The 27,588-nt window shown below is 39.8% G+C and overlaps 1 protein-coding gene across 1 annotated transcript in view; it reads left to right on the top strand.

Moving 5' to 3' along the window:
• The window catches only part of plxna3 (plexin A3), a 197,094-nt gene that overhangs the window by 148,869 nt on the left and 20,637 nt on the right, over positions 1–27,588 (top strand). Inside the window, exons 11-20 of the mRNA XM_073868164.1 lie at positions 12,224–12,320; positions 15,635–15,825; positions 15,964–16,112; positions 18,342–18,462; positions 19,246–19,382; positions 21,737–21,907; positions 22,145–22,238; positions 22,357–22,596; positions 22,720–22,863; positions 25,491–25,725. Coding sequence (XP_073724265.1) covers positions 12,224–12,320; positions 15,635–15,825; positions 15,964–16,112; positions 18,342–18,462; positions 19,246–19,382; positions 21,737–21,907; positions 22,145–22,238; positions 22,357–22,596; positions 22,720–22,863; positions 25,491–25,725 — 1,579 coding nt within the window. The remainder of the gene's footprint in view (positions 1–12,223; positions 12,321–15,634; positions 15,826–15,963; positions 16,113–18,341; positions 18,463–19,245; positions 19,383–21,736; positions 21,908–22,144; positions 22,239–22,356; positions 22,597–22,719; positions 22,864–25,490; positions 25,726–27,588) is intronic.

Genomic DNA, 27,588 nt, shown 5'->3' with positions numbered 1-27,588 from the left:
TTGATTGCGACCACTTACCTTAAAAAATGGAGTAAATTGAATGAATAATTTTTTCAGTGCAGGGGAACTTTAAATACAAGCTGTCATATGGCTTTAGAGGACTAGAATATACAATAGAGTAATATGGATGACTTTTATTATGCTTTTGTAGAGTTTTTGTCATGCTTATAAAGCTAGGCAGCCTCTGGTGATTTACTATAAAATAATAGCATGCGACTTTCAAATAACATGAGTAAATTCTGACAGAATTTTCGTTTTGGCTGAACTGTCGCTTTAAATGCATCCTAATAACGATGTCATTTAATAATCAGCGTATTTTACCAAGTGTAACCTCACCCCAGATGGCATTTGAATAATTGTGAAAAGAACAGATGCAATGTTTTGTCTTATTGTATTTGGCTTTGTGACATTTTTACCATTTTGAAACATTAGCATGCTCCCATCGTTGGTTGTACGGCGACGATGAATCTGTCTGATTTGTGCTAAAAAAGCCAAGGTGACTTTACTGAATCACCAATCATAAAAAATAAAAGTCTTTATCCAGGAAATCAGGAAAGACATCAATTTATAAAGCTGAAACTCTTGTTTTCCCAATCCTTGTGAAAAATGGGGCATGTCACCATGTTGACATTGAGAATGTCTCTCTCTATCTGTCTTTCTCGCTCTCCCTCTCTCTCTCTTTTATATGCGGGTGGTACAGACTGTTGCCGTCTGTGACCCATCTGGTTGTCACGGTAACCTCCGGGAAGCTTGTAAAATAATTAGCTAGGCGCTGGATGTGCCATATAATTTGGCACAACGGTATGACCCGGTAAAAAGGAATGCGGTGATCTCGATTTGCTTGGGTGGAGGTGGAGTGTGTGCCCTTAGACCCCCGTACCCTGATGGAGGTCAGAGGTCAATCCACTAGCCCGAACCCTACGACAAGACAATTGATGTCCTGTTGCAATTTAGTAATGAGCATCACGTCCGCAGGCACACCCTGAACACGATTGATTGTCACCCTGTCGTACACTGACACATGCTCACGCGCGGTTCGAAGGCCCCCCTCGCTGGACCCCGGTGCGGAGAGCAACTGTTGTCCCTCCATCTGTTTTGACTCATCTCCTCCTGTTCATCTCTCTCCCCGTCTCTGACCCTCGCCTCGCTTTCTGACGGAGCTATGCATTTAAATTGGAATTGAAGCGTAGCTTCGCTGGGCGACTTCGGACGTGAAGGCATTTAGATGCAAAGTGAATTCACCAACTGCCTGTCAGTGATGATGCTGCTGCATATTGACTATATAGAGGGCAGCAGGTATTTTATTTATTTAGCGCTGATAAATATTGACATAGACATTTTTGTGCATATATTTTATTTATAAAAAACTTGAAAAACTTACAAACTCTCTGCTGACTTTAAAAAAATGTATAATGCAGGTTTGGCTTGCTGGGGTGTGTTACATCTAAAAGCTGTAACTGTGTTGTTACGTAATTTGCAGGCTACTTCTGGTACTTATCTTACTTATACACTCACCTAAAGGATTATTAGGAACACCTGTTCAATTTCTCATTAATGCAATTATCTAATCAACCAATCACATGGCAGTTGCTTCAATGCATTTAGGGGTGTGGTCCTGGGGTCAAGACAATCTTTTGAACTCCAAACTGAATGTCTGAATGGGAAAGAAAGGTGAAGGTAGGGTTTACAAAGAATGGTGTGAAAAGGGAAAAACATCCAGTATGTGGCAGTCCTGTGGCCGAAAATGCCTTGTTGATGCTAGAGGTCAGAGGAGAATAGGCCGACTGATTCAAGCTGATGGAAGAGCAACTTTGACTGAAATAACCACTCGTTACAACCGAGGTATGCAGCAAAGCATTTGTGAAGCCACAACACGCACAACCTTGAGGCGGATGGGCTACAACAGCAGAAGACCCCATGTCACAAAGCTCGAATCATTTTAAATTAGTTTCTTGAACATGACAATGAGTTCACTGTACTAAAATGGCCCCCACAGTCACCAGATCTCAACCCAATAGAGCATCTTTGGGATGTGGTGGAACGGGAGCTTCGTGCCCTGGATGTGCATCCCACAAATCTCCATCAACTGCAAGATGCTATCCTATCAATATGGGCCAACATTTCTAAAGAATGCTTTCAGCACCTTGTTGAATCAATGCCATGTAGAATTAAGGCAGTTATGAAGGCGAAAGGGGGTGAAACACAGTATTAGTATGGTGTTCCTAATAATCCTTTAGGTGAGTGTACGTTTCTTGTGAACTCTAACCCGACAGCTCAGATTATTATTATTATAAGCTTAACGCTTTGATTGTGGTAAAGTAAGGGGATAGTTTTGAACACTGATCGTTTATGTACATGCACAAAAACAGATTTTTGTGGGTTTTTTTAACACAAAAGTTACAGATTGCAGTTATGGAACAGTGACATTTTTTATTATTTTCATTATTTATAATTATTTATACTTCGGTTATATTATATAATAAATATGTCCCAGCATTTAAACAGTTTGTGACAGCGTTGTCAATTGCAACAATCTAGTTTTGTTGTGTTTCACCCAGCAGACCATTTTTGTTAATGCCCACTAAATGCTCAGGATGCAACACAAATTTTGAGAATGCAAAAATGCATTACACTGAGGTTGCGTAGCTTGAAGTGTTTGCTTACTTGTGTTGAGTGTTTCAGGATGCAGTGTGTTGAGATGAAGTGAAAGTAAACCAATCCCACATGTTTTCACTGTTTGTTTTTATCAGCTCACCTCCCCCTCTCTCTCTCTCTTATGTTTTAATCTCTTTGTCTGTCACTTCATTGCTCTCTCTCTCTCTCTCTCTCTCTCTCTCTCTCTCTCTCTCTCTCTCTCTCTCTCTCTCTCTCTCTCTCTCTCTCTCTGGTGGTCAGGGGATGTACAGATTAACTGATAGTCTCATTACTGGTGACACAACATAGAAATTGCACATCATCTCCGGCGCGGTCTGCATCTTTTCTGAACAGCAATCGAACATCAGTGGTGACCTGATACAGATTACACTCAATCCCATGAGATCATGTCATCGGCCACTCCCTTTCTGTGTACACACACACATGCATGCCTGTGCGAGGCATCGATCAATATAAGAGAGTCGTGCTCCGGGACCAACGGCAGGTGACTTTAAGACCGTGGGGTCTGTGCTAATGAAATTGTGAGCGCCCTCAGATGGGCGGCACCAGATCAGTCACTTTTATTTTTCTGTTTTCACATCATCTGAGAGCATATATGAAACAGTCAGCTGTTTTTATTCTCATACTGCTGCATGCACTCCTGTAAGCGAGACGGCAGTCGGGTAGCTAATGTTATTTTATGACCATTGCAGGTGACGGTTTTAGAGGTCATGCAGACTCGGTTGTATTTTAGGGTCATTCATTTTGAGTCCATCAATGCCTGAATAAAATGAAAAGTGGACCTTAAGATTGAATATGTGTTGTTGCATTTTCAAAATGTATGTATACTGTACTACACAGTATGTGTCGATGCAATTCACAATATATATCCACAGTACTATATGCCAAAGTCCTAAGAAAATAAGTTTTTATATTTTACAATAGTGTGCAGTTGGAAAATCAATATGGATTTTCTTGGTCTGTTTTTCTGACTCGATGGTGAGATCGTATCGATGTGTGGGTCATGCCATCTGTTGTAAGACTTGTTCATGCAAAAATCATAGCAGAGAGGGTTTGGAAAATACACTGCTGGTCAAAGGGTTATGCACTTATTCATTCTTTATTTATATTTTTTCTACATTATACAATAATAGTAAACTCATTAAAACTATATTGCATGACAAAAGTGTAACGGTGGGTATTATATTGGGTTGAAAAGCATCCAAAATAAATCAAAACTCTGTTATATAAGTGTAGTCTCGCTTTGACTACAAGACCAATTTTAAAGAATATTAAAGGAGTTGAAATCTATTCTCTGCTCTTATTGGCTGCTTTACTTCAATATTCAGTCTAAAATATATTTATTTTATTTACTAATATGTTTGGCACAAGTATATTTGTGTCTACAAAACTAATTTCAAGTATTAAAACTACACTACCGGTCAAAAGATCAAAGGTGTATTATTAATATCATTTTACTGACATGCTAATGCAGAAATATAAATAAACATTTTAAATCGTTTTGGTTAAGCTTTAATTGTGCCAGTACTGTTTACAGTATGTGCAAAAGACATCAAATCTGTTGCGATAGCATGTAAAAAAGCATCTGTTTTTTATCATCACTGGGTATTTCTATAGCATGTTAGTTGTGAATACTATCAGTTGCATGTTTCTGTGGGTTTTGTTGTTGTTGAAAAGGCGTTGAGGTCACAGTGTTGAAGACAAAGGCACAGAAGGTTCTGGTGTTGTATTCCAGCCAGTTAATCAGCTCTTATCCTGACCTAACCGCTCTCCCTTAGGCTCTGTCTCCGGCTCATGCTGAAATTGAGGGGTCATTATTTTTGACAAAAATCAAGTTAACCGATCTTGCATTCTCCCTAATTTCTCAGCTGTTCCCCTTCCTGCCTCACCCTAGAATTTAGACAGCTGCCCTTTTAGCATGTCACAATACAGCTATTGTGCGACTTGAACATCTTTCACGTCACAATGGATTTTACTGTACCCAATCTAATTAGAGAATTGCACAATAATGTATCAACATGCGAATGGATCCAGTTAGTAAGTGAATCGGTGCATGTAGTCAGGAAGAGGTGGTGTATTGGTAATAGATTAGGGCTTAGTGATCAAAACACAGCCAAAGTATGTGAAAGCAAGGTAACCTGAAAAGCTATCATTTATGGAAGAAACACAATTTCACTCAAATATAAAGTTAAATGTATAGTTAAACCCAAAATGGAAAATTTGTCATTGCTTACTCACCCTTACTAACCAGGGGTGTGTTTCCCAAAAGCATAATTTTCTAACTATGTTACCATTGAACTGTATTTGTAACAACAGAACTTGCGACTGTAGTTGCTTTCAGGAAACGCACCCCAGGTTGTTTTACACCCCTGAGCCACACAAAATAATCAATTTGGGGGAAATGATGGTACAAAATGGACAAATCCCTAAACTAAAGAAATTGGCAAAAACGCAAACCATGGCATCTGGGTTTTATATGAATGTACAAAAATATTAGTCATTGTCCGTGGCTTTGTCTTTATGATCTTTGCACATGTCATGTGTTTTTTTTATTGCCTCCTTAAATCCTTCTTAAAGCTGAGCTTCAGTTTTTTGTCAATGCAACTTGGGTAGCACTTTACAATAAGGTTGCATTAGTTTACTTTAGTAAATGCATTAACTAATATGAACAATATAGTTTTGCATGTATTAATTCTTGTTAATGTTAGTTCATGTCAATACAGTTATTCATGTTAGTTCATGGTGCATTAATTAATGTTAACAGATACAACGCTTGATTTTATAAATGTATTAGTAAATGCCGAAATAAACATGAGCTACAGTAAGATGAATAGATGCTGTAGATGTATTGTTTACTGTTAGTTCATATTAGCTTATGCATTCACTAATTGTTAACATATATAACCTTATTCTAAAGTGTTTCCGCGACATGCATACAAAATATTAATAAAACACGTGACTCTGTCTGTGAAATTCAGGCTTATGTTTCATAATCTAATAAGCATTTGATGCGTTTGATTTCAATCTTTGACATGACCTCAGTCAGTATTAAAGGTGCAGTGTGTAAGTTTTAGGAAGATCTCTTGACAGAATTGAATATAATATACGAAACTATATTATCAGTGGGGTATAAAGATGTTTTTATTACCTTAGAACGAGTTCTTTTTATCTACATACACCGCGGGTCCCCTTACATGGAAGTCGGCATTTTGTGCCGCCATGTTTCTACAACAGCCCTTAATGGACAAATTTTCATCTCCGACGATGAAATGTTTGTCCTGTGGCGGCTACCGTAGCTTTTCCATGCATTTCAGTGAACGATGGACTAAGCCATTGGTTGCAATTCGCAACCTCACCACTAGTTGCGGCTAAAATTTACACACTGCACCTTTAAAGATATCAAGATTATATTTTCACAGACTGACCGTTACAATATAGGATGATTTTATGTAGAAAACCGAAAGTCTGCGCAAGCGCACAGCCAGGGTTGCCAGATTCGCGTATCAAAACCATCCGAATGGACGTTCAAAACTATCCCAAAAGCATCCCAATGACTACTCGCAGCCCAAATACCAATAACTTGGCAACAAAATCATTTGATCTTTAACCCGCAGAAAACAACTGGTGGAAACAGTTTAAACAGTAACCCAAATCTCGAGAAAAGCAGAGGACTTGGCAATGCTACGCTGCAGACAGCATCTCTCATCAAGTTCACTCTTTATCTCTGGATAAAAGTAAAAACTGAGTTGGAGAAAGTTGTTCTTAAGAAATTTTCAGATATAGGTGATGAAAACACACTTTTCAAAAGGCACAACACTATTTTATTAAGTAGCCTAATGTTTTAAAAGTACACATAAACGCTGCAGAATTTAGTACAGCGCGTGACCCCATTAACGTTACCGTAATAATGCGTGATGCTATTGCGTGTTTCTGTGATGAAAATCATGTGATATAAGAGGTTAATATAAGACGTGAACTTGGAGCAAAAATGTTCTGCGCATGTGCACAATGTATTTTGCATTCGATTGAGAAAAAAACTATGATTCACGCGTTTACATGCATACTTTTCTCCTGCTGATCAGATCACAGATCGTACTTCACCACACCCTTCAATACAATTCAAATTTGCATCCGATCGTCCTCAATCGTATTGATTAAGGTGTTTACATGAAGGCTTTTCAATACGATTGAGCCATCAATACGATTACAAACGGATTATTTGGTTGCATGTAAACCTACCTAGTGTTGGACATTACTTTTGGTCACTACTGTAGGTTAACACTTGTGTAAATTATGTTAAACATAAATTCTTTGTTCGTTGTAACTGCACAGTCTTGTAATATTGCACGCCGCTCGTATTTGACAAGGGGACCAGATGTTGAGTCGTATGATAATCGTCTGATACTTGACTTGCAAATATCTCAGCAGATTGATTTGTGGCCGTGTCACATGAGTAAATGGGAATTCTAATCCGGGTTAAAAGCCAGACAGGCAACTCAAAACAGCAGTGATACACTGTCATAGTGTAAATGGATCGGTATGAACAAAAGATAAACGTGTAAGATAAATGTGCAATTCCACGTTCCGATTGAAACATAATCTGGACGTTCAGTCTGGACTTTTAAAAAATGCATCCGTACAAGGTGTGCTTAGTGTGAGCCGAGGTAAAATCCAAAGAAATTCATCTTTTTCCAAGAACAGAACAGTGTGCAAAATACTCCAAATGAGTCCACGAGCGTAAGCGTTGCTAAGCGCAGCTGACCCCTTAGCGACAGGCACCGGCCGTGTTACCGGGGAAACGTACCGAGAAGGCCTTTATTACACAATGCCCAAGTTCTGAACCAGGCTCTTGATGGAGAGGGTACTTACAAAGAACCATTATCCTCTGTGCAGGGTAGCGGAAGCTTTTTGAATAAAAACACTTACGTTATTTTCGTCAGGCATTTTTAAAAACCTCACCCTCATTATTCCATTATTCTCATCAAGTGCTCAATCAGGCATTAGCCGTCGTCCGCTGCGCCGCCGAGGGAAACGTGTTTTAACAATCACCTGCTCCTAACTACGGCCAGAAAACTTCCTTGCGCTATTCGGCTGTAAAAGAATGATTTCAATTACTTGTTGCCACATCAGCAGAGCTTGAGGTTTTGGCGCTGGTGTCCTCGCGGTTGCCATGCGGCAGCAAATGGGCCTTATGCAGGAGATTGATCATGCATTAGTTGATGAATTCATTTTAATACGTAGCCTGATGCATTTCATCTCATTCGCCGCAAACTGAGCATTTTTATGCATTAAGAGACTCTGCTGTGCAATGAAGAAATCCCACCAAAACTAAGACGCTTCCCTCACAGGGAAAGAATGCTTTGGTTTGACTTTCACCATATACCCGACTGTATGTTCAGCTGTATGTGTGTCCACGTGGTGAGCTTTTCTAACCAAGTCACATAGTTGGTCCGATTGACTGTGGCTGTCTTTTCTATCATATCCCAGAAATTAAGCAGTGATGTAGCATTTGTTGAAGTGAATTATGTCCTGTTATTGCCAGGCTGTCTTTAGTAATGGGATAGCTGTGATTCAATAATTAGGTTAGCGTAATGTGCGCACACACACACCGGGTTCACTTTGCACGTATCATTGGTGCTGTTGTGTCTTTCTGCTGACTCTGGTCCAGTTCGTAACTTAATTAAATGTACAGGACCTCCGTCATTAAGTTCTATTGATTTTCATTTTGTCATTCCAAGAGGGCGCCATTGACGGGTCGAGCGTGTCCAGAGATGAAAACCTACGGCACAAGTATTTCTAACAATGTAATTCTGCTAAATACTTGAAACGCGGTTCCGGCGAGTTCCACTCGAATTAATTGCAATCACTTAATTTCAAAAGAAGGTTGGGTTTTTAAGAAGCAGCAGTTTTTTCCCCCGAGCCAATATCTGCATACGGTTATTCATCATAGGCAGGGCCGTAAACGGTAGCGCTGTATTAACTTTGCTGCAATAAGTGGATTATTGAGCACGCCAATTTTTAAGAGTGGTTTCTTTAAAAACCCACGTGTGGCTAGTACACATTACACGTTTTGATTAAGCATGCATACTAGACTGAAATATGCTCCGAAGAGTCATTGGTAAAATGTCTTTTAATAGTAGTTGCATTTTGTGCATTCAGATAAACTGAGGATGGGTTTGTCATTTGCCAGTCATGGGCTCTGACAGAACCAGGCCAGCCTGTCTGCACACAACACAACGTGATACAGAGAGAAGAGAAGCTGGAGGAAAATCAATTCAGTACTGGCAGAGATAAGCAGTATTGTATGGGCAAACACAAAGGTTTCCACCCATTTACACACGCCAGCTAATCTCCTCAAAGCCTAAACCTTCATCGGAGGAAAGAAAATGCATCACGCTATTTTCCAAAACACACGGCGTGTGATTCTTCTCACTGCTGGCGTCAGCACATGTCGAGGCGTCACGCATTAGCGCAACCTAGATTTACTTATGTTTCATAACCTCTTAAAAGCATTTATTTTTTTATATTTTACAAAAGCCTTTCATGAAACAAGTGTGAGTAATGATCATTGGTTAAACTTTTTTTTTTTGAAACCGCTAAGTGCATCAATTAATGTAACATTTACGAATGATTTACACAGAATTGGTTGGTGAATTAAAGCTCATTGTGTGACTTTAAACAAATGAACGTTGTTTATTCAGAGTTAATGTGGAATTGCACTGATGTGATCAATTCCTCGACTGTACCATTAGCACCCTCCTGTTTTCTCCTCGAGCAAAATGCGTTTTATGAAATGCATTAGTAAAGTGAGTCTTTTCCCTAAAGCTTGTCATCAAAATTGTCAAAGCTGCCTTAATGATGTTCTAGTCGTGACCTAAACCAGTATGCAGGGCATCCATAATTGACCCCAGTTAAGATGCCCGGCTCCCCAGCTGCTGTGTCACATAAAGATGTCAGACTGTTGTGTGCCTGGCGTCAACAGGTTGAGTGAGGTTTAGCATAGTGAGGTTTCAACACAGTTTTCCATAGCAACGCATGCCGAAGTTCCTAGTGGATATTTTCCTGCGAACAGCTGCGAAAGATTCCAGCTTACCACACGAGCACTCCTGAAGGACGCTTTTCCACGGCCCCTCAGATTGCCACCGGATGACTGTGGCATTGCATTATTTTCCCTACAAGTTATCCGGCCTGTACGGATGGATAAACGCTGATGTGTAACAGCTGACGTTTCAGTTAGACCCGATGACTGCGTGAGATGTGAGGTTCTGTCGGATCAGGGTCTTTGTTTGTCTGTTCAGATTTCGGCTTGGCCAAAAAAGGAAGTAAAAGTGGTGCCGTTTTACAGCTATGGAGGGAATTCATTGCAAATGAACTGTGCCTGCCGATGTCGCTGTTTATTTGCATGCTTCATCTGCTTTGTTTTAGCATCCGATTCACTTACTGTAAGGAATTCAGGTAATGCAGATCAGTTAACAGTCCAAATGTGCCCCACAAAATATGTGCTACTGTAAGAGCTGTTTGCATGCACAAATCTTGAACTTTTGGAGGATACAGCAAAGTACCAGAATGTAGTATACAGAATTTCTTTAACCCTGCAAACCCGAATGATGTTAAAATGAAAGCATTTAAATGATAATAATGTGCTCAGTTTGAAATGGTGTTACTCTATTAATCTGTGAAAGTGATGTCAAGATGCAGACGTGGTAGTTTGTAACGCTGAATCCAGAGTGGTTTGCTCTCATGCTCGTCTCCCATCTCACCTTAAAGTCTCTTAAGCAAGCATCTCAGCGATCGATGCACCCGATCAACGATACTCTCTCAGGGTTGCGTCGGCTAAGTACTCTGAGTGTTGTTGCTAATTAAAACCTAGATGATAAAAACTACAGACAAAACTACAGACACCTTCATCCACATGCTTCTCTACCCAAACCTGAGTCTGGCCTGTGTGCTTTTAGTCTGAACACAACCAGGGTTCCCACGGGTCCTTGAAATCCTTGAATGTTTGTGAATCTGGGGGGGAATTCAAGGCACTGGGAAGTTTTTGAAAATATACATACATATATACAGGTCATTGAAAGTGCTTGAATCTATTTTATGCAAGAAGTTCTGGGGAAAAGTTCCATATTATTCCCTGTGTAGTGTAGGACAATATACAATGTCTAGCCTTTTAAGCACACATGCTTTAAATGCTTATATCTTCTATATGCAAATGTTGATTCATACCAAAATGCTTTTTTGCATAGTTGTGTTTGACACATGAAAACTTCTCGGGTTACGTATGTAACTGTTGTTCCCTGGAGAAGGGAACGAGACGCTGCGTCTCTCTTGTCATACTTCCTGCGTCCCTGTAATGCCATCTTTGGCAATATTTCAGATAGCGATACTTCCTGGCTCCCGCGTCACCCTGTCTTTGTCGTTAAGCCTCACCATTGGTTGAATTTGATATACACATTCAGACACACTTACCCCTGGAGGCGTCCCCAAAGTGTCACCACAGTGACGCAGCGCGAGTTCCCTCGAAAGGGAACTGTAACAATGTATCTTAAAAGGTAACATACTGTAACCTTACTCTCACTTAAAATGTGTCCCCAAATTAAGTCATTGAATTTGAGGGTATTGGACCTGGAAAGTCCTTAAAAGGTCCTTGAATTTGAAGTTAACTAAGGTGTGGGAACCCTGACAACACAATGACTTTGTTGAATAGGGGTTGACAGTTGTTATCTCTGTGTTATTTGATTATTGATCATATATCTGTTTTTGTGATGGACAAAACACAAAAATGTTGTTGGGAATCTGCTGTTGTAAGTGTATCTAGGTCAACATTATCCAGCTGCTTAACTATGAAATAACAGGAATGCCTTGTCATTTATACAGTAAATGAATCATTTATGATGTCATATGCTGTTGTTTTACTGCAAAAAGCTATAGTTATAATATTTTTGAATTCAAAAGTGTTAAATTTACATTCAATGTAATATTCAAATGTAATATTTAGTGTTTCAAGTTGGTAGAGCATTGCATTAGCATCTCAAAGGTCATGAGTTTAATCCCATCCATTTTAGATAAAAGCATACATGGAAGTATATTTTATACACACTTTATACACTAAACATGAAACATTTTGTGTTAAAGCACTTAAAAAATAATAGCATGACAAGTAAAAGTCTAAATAAAATAACTGTTTGTGAACACAATGAGACTACTGGCTGCATTATTATCATCACAGTCATACACAGCGCATGATGTTCAGATGATGTCACTTGTGATAGGACAGATGTTATCATCATCGATGAAGGATGTTCGATGACATCACCTTCAATGGTCATCACTGTGATGTTCAGATGATGTCACTTGTGATAGGACAAATGTTATCATCACCAATTAAGGATGTTGGATGACATCATCATCATCATCAGTGCTGGAGTGTTGTTGAGGTTACAAATGATCAGCTTGTCGACTTGTTTGGGTGGAAGAGGAGAATTCGACCCGTAAAGTGCTTTACAATTACAGAAGAAACACATTTTCCTGTCTGAAAAGTGAATGTTGTTATTCCTCTTGTCTCTTGCAGTACTGGTATGATGGGAATGAGATGGGTGACCTGCCTGTGGATTTCTCTATTGTGTGGGACGGTGACTTTCCTATCGACAAGCCGCCCTCCATGAGAGGTAAGGGTCATAACCTCTATTTTGTAACTTTGGGTTGTTCTTGAGTAAAGGGAGGGCAACAGTTCCCGACCACTTTTTATCCGGCCTTAGTTCCTGAAATATTTCAAATCATTTCTTCCATGGCGTTGAAACAATTAAATGAATCACTTTTTATTCAAATTAAATTTATTTTATGGTGTATTTTAGGTTTATTGACTTAATATTAATATATGCACATGAATGTATGACATGTTTATGCATGTAAGTAGATGGATTATATATAATGTCTGGTCACTGATTTTATTAACAGTCATAAAGGTCAACAGGGTTCATAGAGAAGCACACATCATTATAATAAGGTTATGGAGGTTATTGATCTGTCTTGATATGATGATGTTATCTGTGATCCAATGAGTTAGATTTATTTTATATCCCAAGCTCTCTTTTCCTTAGCAAAAGCAGTATGTTGAAAAACATAACAACATATTTTTTAAAAGATGTGAATAACAGGCCCTCAAAAAAATATATTAAACTTATCCTCTCTGCATTCATATTTTATGAACGTACCCACTGTCCCCTTCATGCTGGAGAGCGGTACCTTTTCATAAAGTGAAACTTAATACATCTTTTATTTTATTTCATCTGGATTTCAAACGCTCTTTGTCTGTCAGGTGTTCCTGTCAGTATGAGCTACATGTTTTATTGATAACCGGATATCTGTCTGTTTCAGCGTTATATAACAGTACTGCAGAGTAAACGGTCCACACTACATCAGTTTATATTTACTTTCACCGCTCTATGAACCAAACGACCTCCAGTAGTTGGTATATCTCATGAAAAGTTTATCAAGCGCTCCATTATCAGTTTCAGACGATTGGAGCCGATCGAGAAGCTCATAGCTTACGTTGTCACTAGATACAATCTCAGTGGTAAATGATTGGTTTTGTGTGTATATTACCCCGCGACCGCGCTTTCAATGGTCTTTCATTCTAAGCTGAGACGGCAATTCGGCTTCTCGGCTCGCCTTAACAGAATTGCCTATTTTTCAGGATTTGTTGCAAACCTCAATGTGAAGCCTACCTAGAAAATATTAGATAGCTACCTCTTTTTGTCCAAACCTCACATAATTCAAGAATGCATTGCAATGAAAAGGAAAGTTTTGAGCCTATTTTATTTTGCACTAAAATAGCTCCATCTAATTTAAATTGCCCTGTTTTACCCAATTCATCAATGCTATATATTTGCAAAAAAATGGACAACACATCTCTATAGACTTCCTTTGACCTCCTAAGACCTGGATGTCCACATACGTTGACATCACATTTTTTTGTTGTTTGCACCATAAGACTTAATTCTGTGTAAATGGAACCTGTTGTACACAAATGTGGACAATTACACTGCTTCATGTTCAAAGAAAAAAATGTGTTAATATATTTATTGGTTCTTCCTAATCCCAAAATTACAGAGCCCCTAAGGTGACATTGGAGTAAAAAAAATGTAAAGTTTAGTTTTGCGTGCTTACGTGAAAGTATCACGCGCACGTGAAAGTATAGCGCGCACACATGAAAGTGAAACTATCGCGCGGGCACGTGAAAGCGAAAGTTTCACGTGCGAAAGCGAAAGTTTCAAGTGCGCGAGCGAAAGTTATTGCGATCGCATGTGAAACTTTCGCTTGCACACGTGAAACTTTCACGTGCCCGCGCGATAGTTTCACTTTCACGTGTGCGCGCGATAGTTTCACGTGTGCGCGCGATAGTTTCACGTGTGCGCGCGATACTTTCACGTACGCGCGATACTTTCACGTAAGCACGCACGTGAGCTTTTGCTTTCACGTGCCCGCACGATAGTTTTACTTTCACGTGTGCGTGTGATAGTTTCACGTGTGCGCGATAGTTTCATGTGTGCGCGATACTTTCACGTAAGCACACGAAACTAAACACGGTAGTGTCACGTGCACGCGCGGTAGGATCACATGCCCACGCGAAACTAAACTTTATTTAATTTTTGCTCCATGTCCCCTTACGGGCTCCGTACAAAAAAGCTAAAGAAATCTGAAAAAAAAAAAAACCAAAGCTCAGGTCTTAGGAGGTTAAAGCCCAAATATCTCAAAAATGGGCTTTCACATCTTGCACTGCTGACGTCATTTGGAGTGATCGTAAGGTGGAGCCATGGATTCAAGGCCCCGCCCATTTCCCTTTTTTTGTCTCAATCACAAACATACAAATTAAGTCGTCACACTCCAAGTCGTCACAAAGTACATCAAAATCATAAGAAATATTTAAAATAACAAAATTAATTTGTAGTCTAATTAGATTTTTGGCTTATGTCCCATCCGTTTACATGAAGATGGTGGGGTTTATGACCTATAGAGTTATCCGGACGGTACAGAGCGCAGTTATGCTAATTTGAAAACCACGCCCACTGGAGGGAAAACAATCCACCCGTTTCCATTGACTTTGTATTATGTGAGGCTGCCGCCTTGTCATTTCTGGCTTATAACAAAAAAACTGGATAATGCCTTAAAGCTGCTTTGTGACAAGATGTACAGCTAACAAACCAGAAATACGTTTTTAAAAGCTGTCGACCCCAAAAAACGAGCGTTTAAAGACACATAAGTGGATCGGCGACTACGTTTCCCTCCAGTGGGCGTAGTCCTACTAATAGTAGTACTATGAAAAGTTACCTGTATCCACTTTTGTGTCTTTAAATGCTCGTTTTTTGGGGTCGACAGCTTTTTAAAACGTATTTCTGGGTTTTTTGGCTTGTTAGCTGTACATATTGTCACACAGCAGCTTTTAGGCATTATTCTGTTTTTTTGTAATAAGCCAGAAATGACAAGAAGGCAGCCCCCCGCAATACAAAGTCAATGGAGACGGATGGATTATTTTTCTCCCGGTGGGCGTGGTTTTCAGGTTATGATGCGTTGCGCTCTGGCTCTCTACTGCAGCCAACCACCAGGGGGCGATCAGAATATTTATCATGAAGTGCGTGACACTTCTTTTACCATTTGAGAGCATTTCAAATCATTCATAAGCCTCGGATTTCATTAAGATGTAGATGTTAAACAGGGGGGCAGCTCACTAGCATTTATGTAAAAAATTCGACCTGTACGCCTACCACCCCAGAACAGCCTTGATTTGTGCCGTTGAAAGGCCGGGGGTCATGTGGGTGGGAAGCGTATTAAATCACAATACCGTAAATGCAGGCGTGGGTTTCTCATCGGCCATCTCTCCTCTACAGTTCAATTATCGATTGGCATGGTGTAGTTGGCTTTGCTCCACACCGGCCAGCTGAGAGTATTGCTGTATTTTCACTGTGTATCTCTCCGTGTGTAGCTCTCTTATATAAGTGTGAAGCACAGAGAGACAGCTGTGGACTGTGTCTGAAGGCAGAAAGCACATTTGAATGCGGCTGGTGTTTGGCCGATAAGAAGTGTCTCTTAAAGCAACACTGCTCTTCACCTGAAAGCAACTGGATGCATCAGGGCCGACGTAACATACGCTGCAGTCATCCTCGCATTACTATGGTAACATACACCACACTTGTTTTTCTCTTTTAATAGACATTGACCCAGAATTGACTTGTGTTTTGACTTACAATATTGAATAAAAAATGTAAATGTATCACAGTATTTATATCAGCCTATAACTCAATGTTCCTGTAGATCCGACCTCAAACAGGGCCGAAAGAGGGCGGCACGCGTGTGACCATTGAGGGGGAGAACCTGGGGCTGCAGGTTCGAGAGATCACGCATGTGCGCGTGGCGGGCGTCCGCTGCAACCCTGCTGCTGCTGAATATGTCAGCGCTGAGAGGTGGGTACTGTGGTGTAAACAACATGAATTTCTATACCATAGTATATATGGAAGTAGCATGGTGTTAACACCTGTTGCCGTTATTGACAATACACAAAAGCTGCTTTACAGAAATGCATGTTCCTACGTTTACATTACCATTTGCATTTGGCAGACGTCATTATTCAAAGCGACTTACAGTGCATTCGAGGTACACATTATAGTTGTGATAATTATGAAAATAAAAGGTCTCAAATCTGGCAGTTTTGTATATTGGTTTGAAGCTGACGGCATACTACACATACTATAGTATACTTTCCTTATGTAGTTCAAAAGTGGTATAACCATGGTGCATGCAAACATAAGAAGCATGATATTACTATAGTGTCATGTCTAATATGTGACCATGGACCACAAACCAGCCTTCACCCCAAAATTAACATTTTATCATAAATCACTATAAAACCACAAAGTCCTTTAATTGTCTTCAGATATTTTTTATGAAAACCAGGTGTCTGTCCCATAAACTGCAGTGTGATTTTCACAATCAAGCCCAGAAATAAATTAATAAATATCGAAATGGTTGATGTGCCATTAGTAGATCAATAATAATATTATGAAGCGACGACATTTTCGATGATTTTATTCAACAATTTGTTCTCCTCTTTGGTCCTTCAGTACGTGTTCACTTGCAGACTACGCACCCTTTTTTATTTTAAGACATTATGCAAACAATGTAAACAATACTTAAACAGCCCATATAAATGCACAAATTACTTGCTGGCGTGTTTTGTGTCTGTATGCTGGGAACTACAACTGCAGGTGATGTCAGCAGCATGCACCATAGTTGCTTGTGAACGCACACTGAACGACCAAGCAGTTTGGTTCCAAAAAGCGATACACACCATTTTTTTTTAAATGAGATAAAAGGTCTGTATTAAAAAAATCAGTTCTTAAAGGAACAGTATGTAAGAAATGTATATCAATTAATCATAAAATGGCCCTGATATGTCACTAGACATGAAGAAATCATTTTCATTTCCACCAGCTGTGTGATTGCAGTACCACTTTTAGCCACAAGTTTTGTGATTGCAATACCAGTTTTAGCCACAATCCTACATACTGTTCCTTTAAGTTTACACAAAATCCAATATTCCCCGTGTTATTCTGTCATCTTTTCTCCCTTTTTTTACCAAAACACAACAAACGCCAGTCTTCCTTCTCTGCAGAATGCAATAAATCCGCTCAACCAATCACAGCACACCATTTCACGCAATGTAAACAACAATGGCGGCGGGTTGAAAACACACAGAATCCTAGTTTTCCTCATCTACTTTCTGATCAACAAACAAACAAAAACAAAATAATACTTTGATGGCATTGATAAACCTGTGGTGGTTTTCTGTGATGGGGAAGAAACGTAAGCCATCAAAATCAAATTATTAACGCAAGAGGCACCCGAGCGATGGAAAAATGCCGGCTGTTGCTTGTTCTCATACGACAGCATCAAGCTTCTCTCATGCTAACACATTGACCCCAAGGGATCTTATGAAAAACTTTACATTATTTTACACAAAGTCAACGAGCAGGACAAAAAAATTTTTTACAGCTGATCGCTGTCAAAAATGTTTAGCGACGACATTCCAAGGATGACAGCAGCAACTAGAGTTTTATTAATATGACAAAGTAAGTGTTTTGATTAATGCCATTAATGTTTATTTTTTAATAAGTTGAATTTAACATGGCAAAGATGAATGCACATTTATATATTGATTCAATAGATTTATCGCATTTTGCAGAAAAAAAGTTTTATAATAAATATTTGAAAATCAAATTATGGATTACATTTTTTAACGTTATTATAACCTAAAGATGCTATGTAAAAGTTTGTAACAGAAAATATTGGTTTTTATCTTGTCACTTTCTTGGTACAGAAAACACGTTTTTACCGAAATAGTCAATGTATTTATTGCGTTTTGGAACCAAACTATTCAAATTGTTGAATAAAATCTTTTGTTTTTTTTTCTTTGCTCACACAAGTGTTTTGTTCACTATATAATATTATTATTGAACTACTGATGGCACATGGACCTTTTTGGCGATGTCTTTCATTCTTTTCTGGGCTTGATTTCATTATTTTTTATTCATCCCCAATTATTTACTTTTTAAAAGCATGTTGCTGGTTATTTTGAATCAGTTAATATCCATTTATAAGCACTGTGAGTGATTTCTGTGTGTTTGTGTTCACAGGATCGTGTGCGATATGGAAGAATCTCTCATGTCGAGCCCTCCCAGTGGTCCGGTGGAGTTGTGTATCGGCGACTGCAGCGCTGAGTACCGCACACAGTCGTCTCAAACGTACTCTTTTGTGGTACGTCATCACCTATTTCGGGAAACATTTGGTTGAAACAACAAACATGCAGGAGTGGTCGTTTCCCTAGAAGGCTTCTTCATGCTAAAACGCCGTCATTGACCGACCGTGCAGCTGTCTTCAATTTTGGACACATTCATTATATCATTATTGTATAGATTTTCCTCTCTGTTAACATTTTGTTTGTGGTGATTTAGGCACAGCTGATCAATAAGTATCCGTCCCTTTGAGACTCGAATCCAATCAGATTTTGCGTTCGAATCATTAGAATTCCCACTCCTGCAGCCTTTTAGCCAATCAAATCAGCTTGCGGTGCTCATGTGATTAGACAGGTTCACTTTAGGGAAAAGGGCTGTAAAGAATGACATAATTACACCTCCTCCCTGCTGAATTTTAAGCGGTACCCAGCATGAATAGGGCATTAGTCTGTTATCCTGAGCTAAGGGAGGTGTACACGCACGCACGCGCACACCCATAAATAATAACCCTGCCTGGATTTCCTGAACATCTAATCAATAGCATCCAGGCAGCTTCAGTCGGGTAAAGCAAATGAAATCATGCACTCCGGCCAATTACACAGGTATGCAACTAATTACTGCGAAAGGACAGTACTGCAGCGGGCCTGACACGTCCTGCGCCGAAACAAACGATCCCCGCTCGCGCCGAGACCGAACAGGACGTTTCTATTACAGTGATGTGTAATCTCTCCGTGTAGTACCAGAATAGGAAAACAAGCGAGCGCCATCTGGTCGGAAGTAACCGAGCTTTCTCTCTTCCCTCCAGACTCCGAGTTTCAGTCGGGTGCGGCCGGAGAAAGGACCGGTGTCTGGTGGGACCAGGTTGACCATCTCAGGCCGACATCTGGACGCCGGCAGCGCCGTGACCGTGTTTTTGGCTCAAGAAGAGTGTCTGTTTGTCAGGTGAGCAGCTTTCCCGTTGGTTGTTTACCAGCGCCGGATCTTCTAGTGTGGATAGCACATGTGTCCCGTGACATCTGTTGGATGCGGTTGGAATTCGGGGGAAGCAAAATGTGTCATTTTCACGTCAAATCGAAAGTGTACACATGGCTGTGCTCGAATATGTTCACATGCTCAAACTCACTGAGATTTCTCATGCTGATTGAGCCAAGATATTCTGCACTTGTAGTTCTGGATGTTTAGGGAGCTGTTTAATGATCAGATTGGAGTAACAGCTGTGTAAAGACAAGTATTCTATTGTGTATATAATGTCATTATTTACCTGCTGGTTTTGTTTGGTTTATGCTGTTAGTAGCTGTCTGACTGGTGGCTCAATGAAGCCATGTTGTCTGTCTGTCTGTCTGTCTTTCTGTCTGCTTCCATCCATCTATAGTATTTGTCTACATGTCACTGGCCGGTCTATCTGTCCGTTTGTCCATCCATCTACCTGTCTGTCTATCTAGCTATCATCTACCCATTTGTCTGTCTGTATACCCATTTGTCTATCTATCTACCCCTTTATGTATCTATCAACTATCTATGTATCCATCCATCTATCTGTTTATCTATCTCTGACCTGTTTGTCTGACTATCTACCCATCTGTCTGTCTGTCCGTCTGACTGTCTATCTGTCTGTCTATCTATTTTTCTACCTGTCCCAGCCTGCCTACCTACCTGTCTGTCTGTCTATCTAGCTATCCATCTACCCATTCGTCTGTCTTGTCTACCCGCTTGTCTTTCTATCTATTTGTCTACCTGTCCCCAGCCTGCCTATCTGTCTGTCCATCCATCCATCCATCATCCATCTACCTGTCTGTCTGTCTGTCTATCTAGCTATCAATCTATCTATTTTTCTGTCTGTCTACCCACTTGTCTGTCTATCTATTTGTCTACCTGTCCCCAGCCTGCCTATCTGTCTGTCTCTCTGTCCATCCATCATCTATCTACCTGTCTGTCTGTCTGTCTATCTAGCTATCCATCTACCAATTTGTTTGTCTGTCTACCCACTTGTCTGTCTGGCTATTTGTCTACCTGTCCCCAGCCTGCCTGTCTGTCTGTCTGTCTGTCTGTCCATCCATCATCTATCTACCTGTCTGTCTATCTGTCTGTCTGTCTGTCTGTCCGTCCATCCATCATCTATCTACCTGTCTGTCCGTCTGTCTATCTAGCTATCCATCTACCCATTCGTCTGTCTGTCTGTCTACCCGTCCATCTGTCTGTCTGTCTGTCTGTTTGTCTATTTGTCTACCTGTCCCCGTCTGCCTATCTGTCTGTCCATCCATCCATCATTCATCTACCTACCTGTCTGTCTGTCTGTCTGTCTATCTATCTAGCTATCCATCTACCCATTCGTATGTCTGTCTGTCTACCCATCTGTCTGTTTGTCTATTTGTCTACCCCGCCTGCCTATCTTTCTGTCCATCCATCTACCTGTCTGTCTGTCTATCTAGATATCCATCTACCCATTGGTCTGTCTGTCTGTCTGTCTGTTTGTCTATTTGTCTACCTGTCCCCAGCCTGCCTATCTGTCGCCCATTCATCATCCATCTACCTGTCTGTCTGTCTGTCTATCTATCTAGCTATCCATTTATCTATTTGTCTGTCTGTCTACCCGCTTGTCTGTCTATCTATTTGTCTACCTGTCCCCAGCCTGCCTATCTGTCGTCCATTCATCATCCATCTACCTGTCTGTCTATCTTTCTATCTAGCTATCCATCTACCCATTCGTATGTCTGTCTGTCTACCCACCTGTCTGTCTGTCTATTTGTCTACCTGTTCCCGCTTGCCTATCTTTCTGTCCATTCATCCATCTACCTGTCTATCTAGCTATCCATCTATATATTTGTCTGTCTGTCTGTCTGTCTGTCTGTCTGCCTGTCTTTCTCTTTACCCATCTATATAGCCATCCGTCTATCTATTTATCTACCTGTCTGTCTGTCTGTCTCTCTGTCTGTCTGTATATCAATCTGTCTGTCTGTTTGTTTGTCTGTCTGCCTGCCTGTCTGTTTACTTATTGATCTCCCTGCCTGCCAACTTGTCCGTCTGTTTACAGTATCTATCTGTCTCTCTGTATTTATCTAAATATGGGTATGTAATAAGTTGTTTTAGTTAACTTAACAACCTTAGCTGGTCTCTCAACCTGCTTACTGATCTGCTAAATCATCTCAACACTAGACTAGCTGGAACGTGCAAACCAACATACGCTGCTCTTAATTTTTTTTTTTAACAGGGTAGATGGGTTGTGATTATTTTTTAAATGACTTTTAATGAACAAAATAATCTTGATTAACACAACATCATATTTTTTGTCATGACAGGAGAACGGGGCGTGAGATTGTGTGCGTGACTCCACCATCAGCATCAGGTTCTGGGCTTTCATCGGTCAAGATGCGCGTGGATAAGGCGGAATTCACCAGCAATGCACTTACTTACACTTACACTGAAGATCCAACCATCTCCAACGTCGAGCCTAACTGGAGCATTATAAAGTATGAAAACAAACTATAAACACACAGTTAACTAGTGAGGTATTTTAAACCGATGGATCTTTTTAAACTAACTGTTGGGAATGTGAATAGCAAATAGCCTAAAAATATATTGTCTAAGTAGGCAGCTCACTAGCATTTGCAACAAATTTACAACAGTGCGTACAGCATTAAAGAGAGTTTGTGTGTTGAAATGAGTATCTGCTGTATAAAAGCAATGTTGTTTATTTCCTCTTATAGTGGCAGCACCACCCTCACAGTCACAGGAACCAATCTTCTAACCATTCAGGAACCTAAAGTCAGAGCCAAATATGGAGGAGTGGAGACCACAAATGTACGTTTCAGCCAGAAGTCCTCTACTCGGTCCCCACTGTCAACAGAGTAATTACAAACAGCCTGCCGTTTACAAGTTATCCAGTTATCTTCATCAATGTCTGAATGTTCCTCCACAGGTTTGTACCGTGGTAAATGACTCTGTGATGACCTGTCTGGCTCCGGGAATTATTTACACTAAACGGCAGGCTCCCGAGAGCGGAATCCACCCGGATGAGTTCGGCTTCATCCTGGACCATGTTTCTGCCCTCCTTATCCTTAATGGAACCCCTTTCACATACTACCCAAACCCGACCTTTGACCCCCTTGGGAATGCTGGGATACTGGAGGTCAAACCAGGATCGCCCATTATTCTAAAGGCATGACCTCTCATTTGATCTTATTGATTAATGATGACATTTTTCACAATTTGCTTAAGTATGAAAAATTGTCCAGATCACATTTCAAATTTTTTTTCCCCCCATTTCATTCGTTCACAACAGGGAAAAAATCTCATCCCTCCCGCCCCTGGAAACGCCCGGCTGAATTACAGTGTCATGATTGGAGATACGCCCTGTCTATTAACGGTCTCTGAATCTCAGCTGCTCTGTGATTCGCCGGATCTGACCGGTGAACAGCGAGTGATGGTGAGCATCATAAACATCCTAATCCATAACAATCCTGTCTTTCCAGTGAAGTGGGCAACACGCTTGCCTGTCTATACAGTGACTTACGACCCTTCATTTATCCCAACATATATTAGCTAATGAATATGTGCCGTAAATGAATGGCTGGAAAAATGCTAAATGTTTGCTTTGCGTGGACTACGCGTGCATTATGCGCCTTATTTAATCAATCTCGTAATAAATCGCTGCCGTGTAGCCATTTTTGCCTTGATGCTGAAACGGAAAGCGTAAAGGTCAACTGGAGGAGGCCTGTCATACATTAAGTGCTTATTAGGATTATAGGGCCACGCTGATACAAGCAATTTTCCACGTAATCTAGGTCTCTGCTCTTCTGGCGTCTCGCAATTATTACACACGGCCCACAGAAATCCTTCATAACCTTCATGAGCCCTGACACATGCTTGGAGAGAAACCCGTTCAGCCTTCTTCACTGATGGTGATTACTATTATTAGTGGATGTGGTTAAAGCAACATCTTGTTATTGCTCAAGTACAGTAAGAGATTTGAACAAACCACTAACTTAGTGTGAGGTAAAACAACATAATTAATACCACAATTGTGCAGCTTGCTGATGAGAGATGGAGTGTTACTTATCAATAAAAATATCAATAATCGATTTTTAAATAACTTGTTATTTGGCATTAGCAAATGGGTGATTCTCACAAAATCCAGATTTAGAAGGTGTCCAGCATTACTGTGGGTTTACACCAAACGCGAAGCGTGAAATCCCATTGCGTTGCTCGCTCTAGATTACTCGCGGGATTTAACTTGTGTCATGCGAATTTTTCGCTCAAGTTGAATATTTTCAACTTCGGCGAAGATGTGTTTGAGCCGAATATAGCGCGTGTTTTCATGGCTAACGCGCGGCCCATATCGCATAATTCGCATCGCCCCACACGAGGACGCGTCTGATCGCGTCTTTGCATTGACTTTGTATGTAATCTACTCGCACAAATCGTTGAACTTGCATCGGGTGTAAACCCACAGTTAAAATGTTTTTAAAGCCCTTTTTTTGCACATATAAGATTAAGGACTGAACTTACTATAACCTTTATTTTTAGAGGATTTAAAAAAATATTTCCTATAGAATTATTTACATTTTTTTAGATTATAATTATCAAAAATGATCATTACCGCAACATGATATTACATTAAATATATGCATTTATAAACTCATGTTTCGGTAATGAGAACTAAAAAGTTGTCTAGGTACTATGACAAACAAAATAAGAACTGCTTACTTGATAGCCATCTTGTGTGTTTTTTTTAAATGTTAGTTCCTTTAGGGCTTGAGATGAGGATGAGAAAATTGGTCTTGGACACATTTATATTCCTTATTATTGTCTCACATTTACCAATGATTAGATGTTTCTTTACTGTAAATGTTTATAGTATAACTTGCACTAAAGCTGTTTATTTTTTTGGTTTTTTAATTATAAATATTTCCATGTGAAAGAACCCAAATCCAGTCATGGACACATTGCGGTAATGAAAAATTCCCCCTTAAATGTAGATTGATTTGTATGATGTCATTTGATATCAGTGCCAAATAGTACGTGAAGCGATGTTTGTAACTGTATGCTTGTTATTTTGATACTCTTATGAAACATTTTGATAAAAAAAGTAAATGTTTCATGACACCTCATAAGACTAATTTTGCGAGAATCACCCAAATGTGTCTCTATATCCATCAATGTGTTGCGTTAATTAATTACTTTCTGAACTAATTAATGGCGGATCAATTGTAATCGTCTTTAGTTTTGGTGAATTAAAGTCTCATCCAATCGTATTGATACGCAGTTCAACGTGACTGCAACTCAAATTACTACTCAGTCCAGTCCAACACATCACGTTTCATTTATTAGCACGCACTCGTCGAAAACAAGATCTCAAAGAGTGGATTAAACCAAATTTTAGGCCTGTTTGTGAACCTTTGTAAAACTAGTCAGTTTTCATGCCCTCATCCCTAATCATTACATGTACAAGCAGAAGAGTAAAACTACAAGGATGATAAAGAAACAAGGTAAAGTTGGGAATGCTGGGATAATGACCTGACACATATCGACAACTCTCAGGGGTTCACTTTGTTCCCCTCTGTCGCCAAGTCTTAATAATTCATGCATCCACGCGGGGCAGACGGGCCCCGGAAAGGTGAAACTCGTTAGGACGGACGGCAGGATGCCGCACTTAATTGCTCGGCGAATATCAGACAAGGCTGAGCTCCCGGTATCACGAGCAGATCTCAGAGTAGACCTCTGTTACCTGCTGATTTCAGACTAATTGCCGTCACACCCGTGCCAAAGTGACTTTTTCAAGTAATTTGATGAGGATTAGCGGTCACGCCGTCCGACGGAGACCGTGAGCAGCCAGGTAGAGGAACACGACGTGAAAGCGTCAAACAAGTGCATAATTCTGAAGTCCTTCTAATTGCGATCTGATTTCATCCTAGTGGAAACCGTGTGAGTGCCCTTAGCAATCAAAAGCCCTCATTATGACCCTCTAAAGCCAGCGGGATTTGTAGACTGAAGGGCCGCGCTTGTAAAGAAAATGCCGCCCGAGCTCTAATGGTGTCTTTTGTCTGTGCTTAGATTCTGGTTGGAGGTTTGGAGTATTCTCCCGGAACACTTCACATTTATTCCGACAGCACGCTGACGCTTCCCGCCATCATCGGGATCGGGGCGGGCGGAGGCGTGCTTCTCATCGCCATCATCGCCGTGCTCATCGCCTACAAACGCAAGACGAGGGACGCCGACCGCACGCTCAAACGTCTGCAGCTTCAGATGGACAACCTGGAGTCTCGGGTCGCTCTGGAGTGCAAGGAAGGTACGAGGTTGAGCCCAAACACATCTTGCATCAGTCGCAAATAGGATTTAAAATAGTACAGATTTGAAAAACGTTTTTGTATATTACAGAATAAATAGAGGCATAATTAGTCAAAACTTTGTCATTTGTGCAGTTCATATAAATCCTCTCTACATCTCGAGGGGCGTGGCCCACGCAAATCTATTTCCAACTTGATAATTAAGTGGTGACAATTTCTTAAAATTTTAAATTTCACCTTGCTTCTCACGACCAGTGTTTTGACAATTTGTGCTGCCTTGTCAGAATTTGCTATCTCTCTTAAAAACATACACCTCTCCAACCCCTTAACCTATCCAAACCCCTCTCCCTAACCCTCATGCATGGACAATCTGATGGCTAGGATAAAATGTCAGGACACCGGCTGTTTGCATTTTTTTATAGTTCAGCATCTGCGGTACATATGGCCATGCCAGGCTGTTTCCCACAGGTGTGTCAAGTGTTTTAATGAGCTACTAATGGTTTGTAACCCATAGGATAAATCAAATGGCACTATGATGTATTATTTTATTGTACACGAGGTCCCTGCAGGCACCCGGCTCACGGTGTTGAGTTAGATGTTTAGACACACTGCGCTATATAGAGACTCTTAGTTTGACGCAGTCTGTGTGGAGAGAAGACTGAACTGGGTCATGACATCATCACTTCCTCATCCTTTGATGCCTCTTTTTGTTCCTGGCTTTTAAAGGATCTGGAGCTCAGAAATGTTTGCGTGTATTTAAAGAATGGCATGTGAAACCAGAATGCAACTTCGCTGCCTATGTGATCTTATAAGATTATTTTTGATTTAGCTGCCAGTAGGGCACTTTTATTAAAAACAGGAGAGCAATTCCAGCGTTATGGATGTGCAGTCACAACTTGAAATATAAATTCACAGAGAATGAATTTATTAACAAAATAGTGAACCATCTGTTTATATAGTCCAGACATCGTCTATTTATGAATTTTCTATTTTAATTGAGGTAAATATGCATGTGTTATAGATGGAGACAAAATACTTTGTAGGAATTATGTAAATTAAAATGCATAAACCAGAAGCAATAACACTTATTTAACATTATTTATTTTATTAAAATCTTTGTATGTGCATTAATAAGAAAGAAGCAATGTTATGGACGTGACATGAAGCAATGTTATGAATGTTGCTATGAATAAAAGCTTTTGCTAAATGCCTACACTGCAAAAAAAAGATTTTTTTAAGAAAAAATATTCTTAGTAAAAATATCTAAAAATTCTTAAATTATGATGCTTTTTCTTAATGAGCAAAACGACCCAATAAAATACGTTTTAGACCAAATTTAAGTGATTTTGTGCATAAAACAAGCAAAAAATCTACCAATCTGAATTTTTCTTGAATTTAGTGTTTAAGGAAACTGTTCAAGATTTTTTTGCTTACCCCATTGGCAGATTTTTCTGCTTATTTTATGCACAAAATCACTTAAATTTGATATTCGTAACATCTTAATTTAAGAATTTTAAAATATTTTTACTGAAAACAAGACAAAAATAATAAGAATCATTTTTTGCAGTGTAAATATAAATGGATGTGACAATTTTAAAATGTATACTTGACTATGAAAATAATGCTTAAAAACTTTAAACCACCAATTTTAGCAGTTAAATGCAAATATTTATATTTAAGATTAATATCTGAGTTTCAGGATGGGAAAAGCCCATTATTTATAATAAGGTTGACATTTGCATAGAATTGCCCAGGACCGAATTAGTGTTTAGGGATCAGTGTTATGATCAGTCAAGTCAATCTTATATCACATTAGTCATTTTTATACTTGTTATAATATATATATTCAACATATAGCTGGTATT

Source organism: Misgurnus anguillicaudatus, chromosome 5 (genome assembly GCF_027580225.2).
Source record: "Misgurnus anguillicaudatus chromosome 5, ASM2758022v2, whole genome shotgun sequence".
In the NCBI taxonomy this organism is placed as follows: Eukaryota; Metazoa; Chordata; class Actinopteri; order Cypriniformes; family Cobitidae; genus Misgurnus; species Misgurnus anguillicaudatus.
This window is presented reverse-complemented; position numbering and strand designations above follow the sequence as displayed.